General features: G+C 34.4%; 1 protein-coding gene across 1 annotated transcript in view; it reads left to right on the plus strand.

Annotated features, from left to right (window-relative positions):
• Positions 1-14,605, plus strand: part of PCDH15 (protocadherin related 15) — an 870,634-nt gene extending 856,029 nt beyond the window's left edge. Inside the window, exons 35-37 of the mRNA XM_053923048.1 lie at positions 11,002-11,110; positions 12,097-12,972; positions 14,480-14,605. Of these exons, the coding sequence (XP_053779023.1) occupies positions 11,002-11,110; positions 12,097-12,957 (970 nt within the window). The 3' untranslated portion in view covers positions 12,958-12,972; positions 14,480-14,605. The remainder of the gene's footprint in view (positions 1-11,001; positions 11,111-12,096; positions 12,973-14,479) is intronic.
• Positions 14,606-15,261: the final 656 nt, after the last annotated feature.

Here is a 15,261-nt window from a genome sequence, read left to right on the forward strand (position 1 = left end):
TGCTGGGAAAATTGGACAGATACATGCAGAAACATGAAACTAGACCACCTTCTTACACCACACACAAGAATAAATTCAAAATGAGTCAAAGACGTAAGTGTTCGACTCAAAACCATAAAAATCCTAGAGAAAACATAGGCATCAAAGTCACAGACATCACTCATAGAAATGTTTTATTGGCTATATCTCCCCTGGCAAGGGCAACAAAGAAAAAAATAATAAACAAACGGGACTACATCAAACTAAAATTTTTTTGCATAGCAAAGGAAATCATCAACAAAATAAAAAGCCAACCTACAGAATGGGAGAACATATTTGCCAATACATCTGAAAAGGAATTAATATCCAAAAGTTACAAAGTATTAAAAAACTCAACACCAAAAAAACAAACAATGCAGTTTAAAAAATGGGCAAAGGACCTGAATAGTCACTTCTCCAAAGAGGACATACAGATGGCCAATAGACATATGAAAGGATGCTTAATATCACAAATATCAGAGAAATGCAAATTAAAACCACAATGAAATACTATGTCACACCTGTCAGAATTGCTACCATCAATCAATCAACAAACAACAAGTGCTGGAGGGGATGCAGAGAAAGGGAGCCCTTTTGTACTGTTGGTGGAAATGCAGACTGGTGCAGCCACTGTGGAAAGCAGCGTGGAGATACATCAAAAGATTAAAAATGGATCTGCCTTTTGACTCAGTGATCCCACTTTTAGGAATATATCTGTAGGAACCCAAAACATTAATGCAAAAGAACATAAGCACCCCTATGTTCATTGCAACATTATTTACAATCGCCAAGATATGGAAGCAGCCCAAGTGTCCATCAATAGAAGAGTGGATAAAACAACTATAGGACGTTTACATAATGCAACTCTTCTTAGCCATAGAAAAGAAGAAAATTTTACCCTTTGCAACAGTATGGATGGACCTAGAAAACATTATGCTAAGTGAAATAAGCCAGTCAGAGAAAGATAAATACTGTATGATTTCACTCACATTTAGAATGTAACGTCAAGCAAAACAGAGACAGACTCACAGATAGAAAGCAGATGACAGGGGTGTAGGGAGGTTAGGCGGTAGAGAGATTGAGCAAATAGGAAAAAGGACTCATGGACATGGACAGCAGTGTGGCAATTGCTGGGGGCAGAGGAGTATAAGGGGACTAAATGGTAATGGAAAAATCAGTAAAAAATAAAAATGTGCTAAAAATAAAAATATAGAACAATTTTAAAAAGTAGTCCATGATACATACAAATAATGTAAAATAAAATAATTAATACACATTAGATATAAACTATACAGTAGTATATGACTAGCTTTACAGGAATCAACAGAATCTCATGTTAATGGAAATTGCACAGACATACATATTGATTCTATTGTGCACCTTTTCTAAGTTCCTTTTTGCCTCTGAACTAAAACAAATAATACAAAATCTAAATGAAATGCAACATGAAGATTAATGGAAAAGTAATGTTTATCTATTGATATTTTATTTCCCACATTTATGGAACATGCTGCTAGAAGAAAGAGGCTGTTTAAATATTATAGAAAATAAAATCCAGCTTTGGCTGGATATTTTATATTATGCATGTGACTTAGTTGTCCCTATTAAAATCTAAATATGAGCTTTCTCTATCTCTGCGAGATACAAGTTGAGTAAAAGTGAAATGTCTAAACTTCTAAATGCTGTCGAAGAATTATCATTACCATAACTATTGGCAGAACTACACAAGCACTCTGTAAATATCACTACAGAACTATTACAAATAATAAATTCCTGATAGGATTAAACAGCACTGTTACTACCAACCATTTCCATCAGCAATGCCTTAACTACTAAACATGCTTGAAGATAAGTAGATTCACCTTGTCAAGGCCTTATAATTAGAGAAGTTTTCTACAGAGATTGTTTTGTTGAACTTTATAACGTTATGTACTTTTACCTCTTCATAATAACCCTTTACTGAAGTTAGTTTATTGATTCCATATGGCATGGTCAACAGCACCAGTTTAATGCTTAGGCCAAGTCTTTAATAAATAACATATTTAAAATATTCATAATTAGTGACATTAACTATTGAAAACATTCTACACTTTTTTCCCTCTCAAGTACAGTCAAATGTTTCACCAGTCTGTGGTCCATGAACTTTGTAAATCTGTATGTATAATTGAACATTTGACCACTACACCTGTGAAAACTTTTTCACTTCACATCTAACAATGTAACAGACATTTCATGTCTAATTAATTCTTAAAAACTAGTAATATTTTGCATTGACACAAATAATATTATAAAAATTTAGTAGTATATGTTCTACTTTTAGCAATTTGTTTTCATTCTGAACCAATATGTTTTTCATGTATAAACACATCTATCCCCAAATGAGTATTTTCTATGTATCAAGATATCTAGGACAGAGCGGAGGTAGAACTTTTTTATTCCAACTGATTATAACAGAATCAAAGTGTATTATTGTACACCATTGAGATAAAATAGATAGTGTATGTTTTGGTGTTTGTATGGAATGAGGGGTGGGATGATAATTGTTTCTAATACTTGTAGGCATGAAACCTTCTTTCCTCCTGTTTTGGTGCTGCCACAAAATATATTTATCACTGATACAATTTTTAGTAAAAATTACTTTCTAACATTTTCTTGGATTTTTTAAACACCATTACCTAAAATTTTTTTTAGCCTAAGAAACCAAGATGTTTAATACCGATTTCTTCATTTCTGCCTTGCAGGAGAGGTTATGCATCAGAGGTAAGGGCATTATGGTATTACATTATATCAAGGACTGGTTTACACCTTTTTTCAAAACTAGTGTGCTTTAACAAAACGGACAAGCATGCTATACTATTTCCTTTCAGTTAAAGGTGACCGAAGATCAGCTGCTCACCTTTTCAAGGACACATTTTTTTTTCCTGAATTTCTATTACTCAGTATTATGAGATGACCCCCAAATTATTTTTCTATAAACCTAATTTGGAAAATGTACTATGACTCGACTTGATTTTTGGTCTTATTACCAGTCTAAGGCTCCATTCTATCACATTAAAATTTGATATCTTAAAGAGGTTTTTTTTTTTTTTTGAAAAAACAACTATAAGAAAGCTCTGGCTTTTCCATTGTGTTATTTGACTCAGTCCACAGTGAAGATAATGGGCATTTGGGCCAAGAGTATTTAGCTGGCCTCACTGTAAGTAGCACTATCAATGAAGTCACTGAGAACCTAGTGTGTGCGGTTTAGTGTACAGTTTCTCAGTCAAAAGAATGAAATAAGCATAAAACCTGATGGGCTAATACTTTAGAAAATGTAAGTTCTAAATTATTTGAAAATTACGGTGAGTGACTTTTAATATAATTCCTTTGGGGGGGTAATTAATAACTAACATTGAATCAGAATACCTCTAATTTAAACTTCCCACCCTTTTAAATGGATACCTTAAGTAGACTCACTAATAACTATCATGGAGAATCTGTCTGTTCAGTCAAGTAGTTGTTCTGTCAGCCATTTCAAACACCTGGTTCCTGGGTGGAAGCATCAGAACTTCTCTGCCCACTTTCTCACTGCTCACTTTAAGATTCGTGTTGTATAACTGTTTCTCCCAAACTTTGAATTGCGAATCCTGATCCCTTCTCATTAAAGTATAAATCATCCTGAAACAGACCAATAGTAACTGTGTTTTTCTTTAAATAAGTATGGATAAAATAGGGAGAGAGTAGTAAGCGATCCCTGCAAACTCAGAGGGAAAACAATTTCTCTAATCACAAAAGAATTTCTGAAAACATGCTAATGCTTGAGTGCAGGCAATCCACATCTTGGTAAAAAGAAAAATGGGAAACATGTCTTCAACATGATGATGAATATATTTCCATTGTATCATTACTTTGTGTGCTCCTCCCTTCTTCCCAGTGAACCTGATTCCATGTAACGTGATGGGGAGAAGGAGGGGCGATTCAAAATGAGGTTAAGTGTGTTAAGAAGAACTGTGTGACACTTAAGTGCTTCTAGAAGCATGAGCGACTCTGTACTCTGAAGCTCAAACCAAGAAAATTATGGATTTTTATTTAAAGAAGTTAACTTTGATGTTAATTAAAACAATGTTGAAATTAAAACAAATTATCTATTAATTTATGCTCCAACATACATAGTCAAAATGTTATTTAATGCTCTTGGTAGCCATCACGTGAATAACGAATCATGATCCCAAGGTAACCAGGTTTAAGGTGTCACCTTTTTTTCTCTCTTTTCAGTCATAATCTACTTTTTCCATCTGAATTATTTTCTAAATCTTTTTCTATTTTAATTTCCTTTGGCAGCAACAACAACTGCTGAGGCCCTCTCTTCTTAAACCAGAGGTATCAATTTTCTTTCTCTTTTCAACCTCACTGTCTTCACAGTACTTTATGTGGCAGTAATGTCCATCATACATATAGGCAGAGCGAGTGGCTGCTGACGTGGCATAATTTTACGAGAGCAAAAAGGTGGTTTTAAATTAAAATAAATAAATACATAAATATGCGAGCAAATCTCCTCCTTACTGCTTGTTGGTGGCAGAAATGCTGTTGTTTTTTTCTTCATTCTTATTCAGACAAATAAGAGTTTTGGTCCTTTTAAAAGCAAGCTCTCACTGAATGAAGTAATCATGGACCTAATCAGTCACTTGTCATAGAACTGTTCCTGAGATCAGACTTAGTTAGGCAGAGTTTGAAGAAAGAATGCAGACATCTGTGCTGAAATAACAAAAGGTAAAAACTGGTTACGATTCACAGTCTTTCATCATTGCATGTCGTTCGAATGCTGCCTTTGAGCATGTGTCTGGTTCATAAGGCCTATGTCATTTTCTTCTGCAATGAGAAAACAGAGATGCATAGATATGAATACGTATCATTTACATTTATTGTACTTTGATACTGCTCAAGTTTTTAGTAAATAAAAAGTAATGCTATGCAAATATATCTCCCTTGGCAAATTTAGTATTTTATAAGCACCACTTAAAAGAATGACTCCATTTTCTTGCCCTGGCTGGGTGGTTCGTTCATTTGCCTAGGTTGGGGGTTTGATACCTGGATTTTAAAAAATAATTCCATTTTCTTAACAAAAGTATCTTCACTTTGCTAAAGAGAGAAATTTTGCGGTTAAAAATTTACTCTCCAAAATTGGGAAGTTTTGTGGTAGGAATATTCAACTTACCATATTTTGCTGTGTAGAATGCATACATTTTGCCCAAATTTTTGAGGGAAAAATACGGATGCACATTAAACATAGATAGCACCTGAAATACCTTGTATCTATTCATGTGTTTTGTAATTACTTGTTACATAAAATTTCTTGTACCAAAATGCGATAAAAAATAAATGCAAAAATCCCTTTATAATACAAAAACAAGTATCTAAATATAAATTTAAAAACTGAATTAAAAATTAAAACAAAAAATATTTCCTGAAAGTTTGGGCAAAAAATGTGGATGTGCATTATATACGGCAAAATACGGTATATAAATTTTTAGTAAAAATTTCCATGGAGACATCTCCAAAGACTACTGGATCAGACAACTCAGTGTTAAAATCCAAATACCAATTACTGGCTGCAAGACTTTAATCAAGATATGCACCCTCAAGATGAGCATCAATTTCATCTTCTATAAAATGATTGCAGTAAAATTTAAAATATTAGCTCTCAGATCACTAGGGAGAAATTCAGTAAATGGTAGTTATTACTAGTTTTTGTTTGTTTGTTCTTTACATCAGCATAAGTGTTTATATTTTGGTCAATGAGATAAGCTAATTCTATGGCTTCTGTATGTGAAATTCTCTTATTTTAGCAAAAATGGATTTAAAAAATAACATTCAGTATTTTATCGAGCCATAAAATGACTTTTTAGTATGCTACTTAGCATAATTTTCTAAATGCAGGATCACCTGATAAGGGTAACAAGGGCTGTGTGGAGTATTTCAGTGTCCCTTCCATGTTGACTTAGGAATCTTAATCGTCACCAGGTCCATCCTTATTTTTTATTTTCTGAAAAGGAGACACTCTGCCCTTCAGTGATGAGTGGCATAAGACTCCAAGAGGAACCTTTCAGATTATTTCCTTCTACTGGCACCTATTCCTTCTTTTCATATCGGATCACAGAGTGACTAATTGAATCAAGGGCTAAGTTTTCTGGGTTTCTCCCTAGTTGCTTCTGTTCTTTTTATTTATTTTCTTAAAGACATTTGATACCAGATATATATTGTAGCTAGCAAAAGCTGAGCTTTATATTCCCTTTAAGAAAAAAAGTGTGTGTTTATAAAAATTATTTGATTCTAACTTTTAAAATCTGCTACTCACGCAGTTGCATTACGTTTACATAAATACTTGTTTTTAATTATTGCTAAAAGTTACTAAAAATCAATTTCAAAATCATTTTAATTATAAAATCACCTATCTTGAGATCTCCTCTCTTAACAAATGTTTAAGTGTATATCACTATTGTTAGCTACAAGCATGATATTGTACAGTAGGTCTCTAGAACTTTTTCATCTTTTTTAAGGGAAACTTTATACCTGTTGAAGAGCAGCTCCCTGTTTTCCCCTCTCCCCACCCCTGGCAATGATCACTCCTCTGCTTCTATGAGTTTGACTATTTCAGATACCTCATGTGAATGGAATTATGCTGATTCTGTCTTTATATGATTGGCTTTTTCCTTTTAACATAGTATTTTCCAATTTTATCCATGGTGTTGCATATGGTAGATATCCCATCTTTTTAAAGCTAAATAATATTCCGTTATATGTATATACCACATTTTCTTTATCCATTCTTCCATTGACGAACACTCAGGTTTCATCTTCAAAATCAGTTGCTGATCTTTTTTCAGTGTTCATATGTATTGGATTAAACATGTATTAGCCAAGTAGTTTAAGAGTATTGGTTCTGAGATCTATTTGTTTTACTTAAACCAGTAGAGCCCTGGCTGGGTGGCTTAGTTTGTTGGAGCATCATCCCATTCAACAGAAGGTTGCCACTTCAATCCTGGTCAGGGTACACACCTAGGTTGTAGGTTTGATCCTTAGTTGGGGAGCGTACAGGAGGCAACCAGTAGATATTTCTTACATCTTTCTCACTGTCTCTCTGTCTCTCTAAGTCTCTCTCTCTCTTCCCTTTCCCTCTTTCTCTAAAATCAATTAAAAAATAACCTCAGTGAGGATTAAAATATTTAATAAAATATAAATATAAATAAACCAGTATAATTACAATGGGTTTTAGATATCTCCAAAGTCTAAGCCTACCAATATTTTATATATACTTGTACATATGTATTTAGTTTGAATAACTTAAATTCAGACTTTACCTTTTTCCAATTTATCACTGGTCTTTCTCCACTTCATTTCTCACGCTCCTACCCCCTTCCTATAGAAAACATTTTTTGTTGAAATTAAACTGCAATATGAAAGTATATAAATCATACTGTATAGCTAGATGAATATTTATAGAGTGCACACACCCTACTAGCTCACCAGAAGAGCCTCTCTAGATCATCACTGATACTATTTCTCCTTTCTTTAATTTCTCATCTGGTCTCTTTACTTTTTCAAGCTAAATATGTTAATGTTATACATACATACATACATATTCGATTTCAACTTAATTGAGTTATAACTGACAAATAAAATTGTCAGATATTTCATGTGAAATTAGTGGTGATTTGACATATGCATAGATTGGAAAAGAGTCCCCTCATCTTTACCTTTATTAAGTGAGAACACTTAAATTCTATTCTCTAAGAAAATTTCAGTTATACAATACAGTGTTATCAGATATAGTCACCATGTTTTCCATTTGAACCTCAGACCTTACTTATCTGATAGCTAAAGTTTTTAACCTTTTACCAACTTCTCCCTATTCCCCACACCACCAGCCACTGACAAACACTTTTCTACTCTCTGTTGCTGTGAGTTTGACTTTTCACTCATTTATATATTTTTTAGATTCCACATAAAAGTGATACCACAGCAGGCAGTATTCGTCTCTGTCTGGCTTGTCTATCTTGGCATGATGCCCTCGGGATCCATCCACGTTGTCGTAAACGACAGGATTTCCTTGTTTCTCAAACGCAGACGTTCATTGTGCAGAGGCAGTATCCCAGTCAGTGAGGTTTGCATGAGTTGTTATTAATGCTAATTCAGAACTTTTCACCCGGCTCCTAAGGTACATATTAGTGTGTCTGGTTTTGAAGTTTCTATGAATAGATAATACAGAATAATAAGTTTCATTTGTACTTGGCTCCTTTTGCTCAGCATTCTTTTTGGGGGGGCAGATTCATCTCTCTCATTGTGTGATGATGTGGTGTATTTACCTCATGGGCTTTTGCACTGGCTCCAGGTTTTGGCTGTTATGAAGGCTGTATTTTGGTGAGCGATTATAGGCATTTTGCTGGGTATACAAGCTGAACTATATTCAATTTCCAGGAAACAAGACATGCATATATTTGAATTTAGATTATTGTCAAACATTTTCCAAAATATTTTACTAATTTATAATCTCTCTAGAAGTATATGTGATTTCCAGTGATCCATGTCCCTACCAAAACATGGTATTGATGATCATTTTTTTATTATTTTAGCTGTTCTAGTGGGTAAAATGAAGCTATTTTAACATCAAAAATAGATCCCTTTGCAAGCGGTTCACAAAGCATTTGTAAACCGTGAAGTCATTACATAGTACATCAGTAGAGTTGAGGAACTGCAAACTTCATAAATATCTAGGGCAGTAGGTAAGTGAACAGAGTTTATAAAATATAAAAACAAGAGAGCAGAGGAGAGATCCTATTGTGACTATGGGTACAGACGTAAAGCGCTGTGGTTGAGAACACAGTAGTAGCTAGTGGACAAGATGACTGCTGTAAGGAGTAGCACCACTAACTAAATTCATGAGATGATCATATGAGACCAGTATTGCCATCTTTTTTTTTCCAAAACAAATCAAAATCCAGATTTTTTACAGAATTTTCTGAATAAAATTTTGGCAACAAATTCCATTTTTAAAAAATGATGTTTGCCAAACAGAGCACAACTGAAGGTTATACAGGCTGTGAATTTTCATATTTTTCTAATGATATATTTATGCTCTCAGAGAAATATTTTCCCTGAATTATTGTTCTACCTGGAACAACAGAATTAATTCTATAGAAAATAGATAATCTTAAGAAAAAAGTACCTACCCATTTTCCTATGGATACCTATAATTTTTCTTCCTTCCCTTTTCCTACTTCATTGTAAAATTAATTTGGTTAACCTTTTCAGTTCAACTTACTTAAATGCTAAAATACAATTTAAAAGGGAAATATAATGAAATGACATTTAATTGTTAGTTAAAACTAGTTGCATATGTATATCTCAGGAAAAAATCTTTCTAAAAGAGTAGAGCTCAAAAAATCAATATTGTCTAGAATGTTGAACTGAAAACATTGAAAGGGCTTTGCTCTGACAAATTCCTTCGTTTTACAAAAAGAGAATTACATCTACAACTATGGATTTAATTAAATCCAGTATGTTTTAAAATGTAAACATCCTTGGGAAATATCACATGTTAATGTAATTTTATTACGTATAAATGATTATTATCAGATCATTTCTTAAGAATAACTTTTGATAAATAGAAATGTTCTGGTACTAGAAAACTTAGCAGGAAAATGAAACAATGCTAAAGAGAACACTTTAATTTTTCTCAAGGCTAAACTCTGTTAACAATATGTTAAACTAGAGTGAATTATTAACTGCCAGTTGATAGTTTTAAACTGATCCGAGGACAAGCGATAGGTTCATCTGTAACTTTAACGGATTTAGCATTATAAAACATTTCCCTTTTTACCCTTCATTTCTAACAACATAACCTTATTTTGTGTAAAATAGTTACAGCCAGAAAAAAAATTGAATATGTTTAACTAACATTCATGATTAAAGTTTCTTTGGAAGGAGTCTTTTGAAAGTCACCGAATTCCAGGTCTGGAAATCTGACTTTGAGCTGAAATGTGATAAGAATTTGTCTTCAAATGCAATTTTTCTTTTTGAACAGTAGGAGTTACCCATGGAGTCTGGAATTGATCCTGGCCAGGAATATGGACAAGATTATTACAGTTATGAGCATGGGTACATCTTCAGATTTTTTTATCCAGTATCCTAATATTTTTATGAATAATAAAGTGTGAGCAAATGATTATTACTACCATTTGTTTTATAAATGTAATTTTATTTGTTTCACCTGTGAAAATGAGTAACGCACCCAGTTTTAGTTTCAGTCAACTTTTAACCAGTTTTCTACACTGAGTTCTGTTTTGATGTTCGTGTTTGATATTGACTACAACTCTAAGAATGCAGTAAAAATGATTGAAAATTATTTAAATGGGAAAAAATGTCAAACATATGTGCTCAATTCCTGAATTCACCATTTTTATATGAGATGTTTAACATTTTATTTAACCAGTCCCCCTCAAGATTGCCAAAGAGAAATTAAGAAAATATACTATAGAATTTAGTATTAAGCATTTCTACCCACATAAGTTAACTGCTTTCTAAAAATACAGTAGAGAAATGCGAAGACCCCTACAGATCATGTTGGAAGCAGATTTTTACTGTAAATAGAGACTTTTCGTTCTGAATAAGACATTACATGCTTTCAGAAAGAACCTATTTTGTGTCCTAAATTCTTCAATTAATTAAGCAACAATATGCCTTTCTCTTCATTCTAGACTCTCCTAAAAAGTAAATCTGAAATAACTTGACTCTTTTTATTGTTATTCCAGGGTATCAATATGGCAAAAACCATTGGTCATCAGGTTGTAGTGCTTGCCTTATGGTTTTGTAACTAGTTTACAAGGAACCTAGTAGGTGAGGTATTAATATCTGTTGATTGAATAATGAAGAAAACAGAGATCAGTCATGGTAGAGGCTACCCAGACCACATAAGAAAATGTTTGAAGGTATAAGTTTCTATTACAGGTATGAAATGCCTCAGTACGGAAGCCGCCGTCGCTTGTTACCACCGGCTGGACCAGAGGAATATGGTGAGGTGGTCGGTGAAGCTGAGGAGGAATACGAGGAGGAAGAGGTAATTACTATAAGCTTTTATGTAAGGTTAATAATCCAAGAACAATTTGTTAACCCTATTTAATAGCAGGCTACAAAATTTTCCAAAAAATCAGAAATTCTGTATACTTAATACACATTATCCATAGAAATATAATAATGCTGACAATTTTCTTGGCCTATCTGTAGAAGGAAATTTTTATATGTTTAATTTGCATCCTTCTATAAAGTGTTGGACACCTAGAATAAAGCTACAATGAAATTGTGTTTTCTAAAATCCTAAATGTTTCCCCATAAAGTTAACATAATGAAACATAAAAAAGTATTTTGCAAAACATTGTTTACTTTAATTCTATATTGTCCAGCACACCTAAAAATTGTGAAAAAGTAGAGTCTCCATCTTTCAGTTATGAGAAAAATAAAATGTTACCACCAATATTTAATGAAATATTTGAATTAGCATAAGTCATGTATATAAAATTTGTATATTTTGCTTAAAATATGTCCTTGGGACATTTATTTTTTAAAAATACACAACAAAACAAAGAAATATTGCTATAGATTTATTGAGTTCAAAATTAAGAAGAGTAAAATTTCATGAGCTATTCAGATAAACTATCATAATTTCCTGATTATTTAAAAATTTATTAAAGGAAATTACATAAAAATATTAAAGTCTATGAATGAGGGAGGAAAGAAGTTAAGATTAATTGCTTCTCCTTTGATATAAGATGCAAAATAAATGTGTAAGGAAAAATAAGAAAGCATTAGAATTTGGTGTCATTAATACAAGCCAAAATAAAATAATTTACTTTTTCTTGGTCATCTTCTGTGTATAAACAGTGGAGATAAAAATAAGAGAATCATGTGTTTATTTTCTGAAATTAGTAATATAACTTGCATAAAGCTATCGGCCTGCAGATTCATTCCTGCTTAACTTATGTGGGAAAAGATCACATTATAACCATCCCCTGGCTCACAGTTCAATTGCATTTTCATGATTTTCAGGAAAAGGAAAAGGAAATTAAAAAACCCAAAGTTGAAATTAGAGAGCCTAGTGAGGAGGAAGTAGTTGTCACTATTGAAAAGCCACCAGCGGCTGAGCCCATACCCACGACGTGGAAGAGAGCCAGGATATTCCCCATGATTTTTAAGAAGGTTAGGGGACTAGCAGAGAGAAGAGGCATCGACCTGGAAGGCGAAGAGTGGCAGAGACGCCTTGAGGAAGAAGATAAAGATTACTTAAAACTAACTCTGGACCAAGAGGAAGCGACAGAAAGCACGGTGGAATCGGAAGAGGAAAGCTCCAGCGACTACACGGAATACAGCGAAGAGGAGTCCGAGTTCAGCTACTCCGAGACGACGGAAGAGGAGTCCGAGTCCGAGACGCCCTCGGAGGAGGAGGAGAGCTCCACCCCTGAATCGGAGTCGGAATCCACGGAGTCAGAAGGAGAAAAGGCACGGAGAAACATATTTTTCGCAAGAAGAAGGCCCGTTGTTGAAGAAGTCCAGGAAGTCAAAAGTAAAAAACAGGAGCCCCCTGAAGAACCCGAAGAGGAACTGAAGGAAGCAGAAGAACCCCCAGCAGAAGGAGAGGAAGGTGAGCCAGGCCCTGCAGAAGAACCAACAGACCTCGAATCTCAAGGGGTCACCGAGGAGGGCAGCCTGGCCTCAGTTTCCGCGGAAGGAGGTGTGGAAAGTGAAGAGGAATCGGAATCGTCACGCAGTGGTAGCAGTAGTAGCAGTAGCAGCGAAAGTCAGTCCGGGGGTCCCTGGGGCTTTCAGGTGCCAGAGTACGCGACCAGCAGGGGTGCGAGCCAAAAGAAGCCTGCGGGAGCGACCTCTGAAGGTTACAACACAGCCCTTTAGCAGAGATCACAGTAGGTGGGAGTTTTGCAGTGATGAGTGCTCTTGTGTGCAGTGCCTTCTGTGTGTTCTCTGAAATGACACTTGAAGGGGAGGAAAGTCATCATGATTTTGATCTGACTTCAGATTAGAAACATGCCAGCAAAGTGAATATATATGCTATCCAAAGCGATGTGTGTATTAGAGTAGAGGGTAAAGCAGACCCGTCGTTCCTACATCAGTTAATTGGGAAGACATGCGACCAGTTAATCAATAGTTAACATTTCCTCGTGTGATTTCTGTTCATGCAATGTGGCCTTATGTATTACAAGGATGCCTCTTTACTGGAATGTATTAGATGAATATATATGATGGTTTTTATCATTTCTAAAAAATAACTCTAGGACAAGCTGCAACAAATGAAATCTCTAAGAGTCTATGTTTATACTTTTGCATATATGTACATTTCAACTGGCAAAGGCATTATCATAAATATCCTGAACAGGTTCAAATCAATTTGTAGTTGGCATGTTCAAATATCAAAAGTTAAATGAAGTAAAATTTAAAAAATTAAATGTGCTACAATTTCTTTTCTATTGTGGATATGAGTTAAAGTGAATTTAGAAAAAAAGTTAAATTGTAATAAGAGTTATACAATATGTCATAGGTAAGTCAACATAATAATTTTTAAATATATACCTGAAAATCAAAGTGCATGTTTTTTTTTAGTGCAATGTGCTAGTGGTTCCCATGTCCTGAAAATACGATACTATTGAGAATAACTTCGGATTGTTTAAGCTTTGCTCCTTGCCATTTCTAATGTGGAATGATAAGAGAAAAATAAATTTGCAACAATGCCCATTGTGTTCCAGTTGCTTACAAAAGGAAAGTTTATAATAATTAGTTTTCAGTTTTGTGTATTACTAAATAAATTATCAGGATAAGAAGATATTTTAAGTTTACATACTTCAATGAGATGACCCATAAAACCAGGACACTTCAATGGAAGAAAAGGACTAAATTATACAAAAAAAAAATGAATTAACAATGAGAGATTAATTAGGAATCAGAATAATGTGGGTTTAAAAATATCTTTAAAATATTGCGATGGAAGTATTGCGATGGAAGTATTAATATGAACAAAATATACTAATGTGGCATGTTCCTCTCATTGTAACTTTCCTGAGTAGTATAGCAACTGTCACACAATGGATCTGATCCTTTGGTCAGATATAAATAATACACCTTTTTTTTTTCTTTCAGAGCAGCAATTTTGTCTGAAAGAATACATGTGCTCCCTGAAATAAATGTCTACTTCCTAACTCAGCAACACTTTCTCCAGAAGTCATTAAACTCTAAAATCAATACAGAATTTCTGGGAAAGAAACTGTTGTTAATAAAGAGTTTCTTCCTCCCACCTCTTTTTGAGTTATATACCTTTGCTTGCTTTCCAGCAAAGGCTTGGAACTGCACAGGCATTGTTATCTTTGCCCTTTTTATTCCCTTGACAATGTCTCACACACTTTTTTTTTTCCTATTTTGACAGTGGGCAAGAAAAAGAATGATCAAGTTAGTTGTGGATCGAGATTATGAAACTAGCTCGGCTGGAGAAGACAGTGCTCCTGAATGCCAGAGAAACCGTCTTCGCAACCCTAATATCCACAGGAATGTTAATGGCGATATATACATTGCTCAGAATGGTTCTGTGGTGAGAACCCGCCGTGCCTGCCTCACCGACAACTTTAAAGTCACTTCCCCTGTCCGCCTGGGGAGGCATTTTAAGAAACTAGACAAGTTGGCAGTGACACATGAGGAGAATGTCCCCCTGAACACTTTATCAAAGGGGCCGTTTTCTACTGAGAAAATGAACGCGAGACCAACCCTGGTTACGTTTGCCCCTTGCCCATTGGGGACTGAGAGTACCGAGGTGAAGCCATTGGGGAGCAGGCTGAAAAGCACAGTGGAACAGGAGTCCGCGGTTGACAGTAAGAACATCAAGGAAGCTTTGGAATCCCATAGCGACCACACACAGTCAGACGATGAGGAGCTCTGGATGGGCCCCTGGAACAACCTCCACATACCAATGACAAAACTGTGACCGATTTTCTAAAATGTTATTTTGATTTTTACTTTAGTTTTTAATAAACTGTGCTTTTTATTGTCACTGAGGAAACAATGTATGGAATTTTTGTCATGCGCACAAGCTAAAACTTTGACAATATGCTTTAAAATTTAAAAATCAACAGATTTGCACTCACATTTGTATCAATTAATTGTTCTTCCCAGAAAATCTTTTTGGAAAGACTCTCAATTCACCTGATAATACAT

Source organism: Desmodus rotundus, chromosome 4, assembly GCF_022682495.2.
Source record: "Desmodus rotundus isolate HL8 chromosome 4, HLdesRot8A.1, whole genome shotgun sequence".
NCBI classification, from domain to species: Eukaryota; Metazoa; Chordata; class Mammalia; order Chiroptera; family Phyllostomidae; genus Desmodus; species Desmodus rotundus.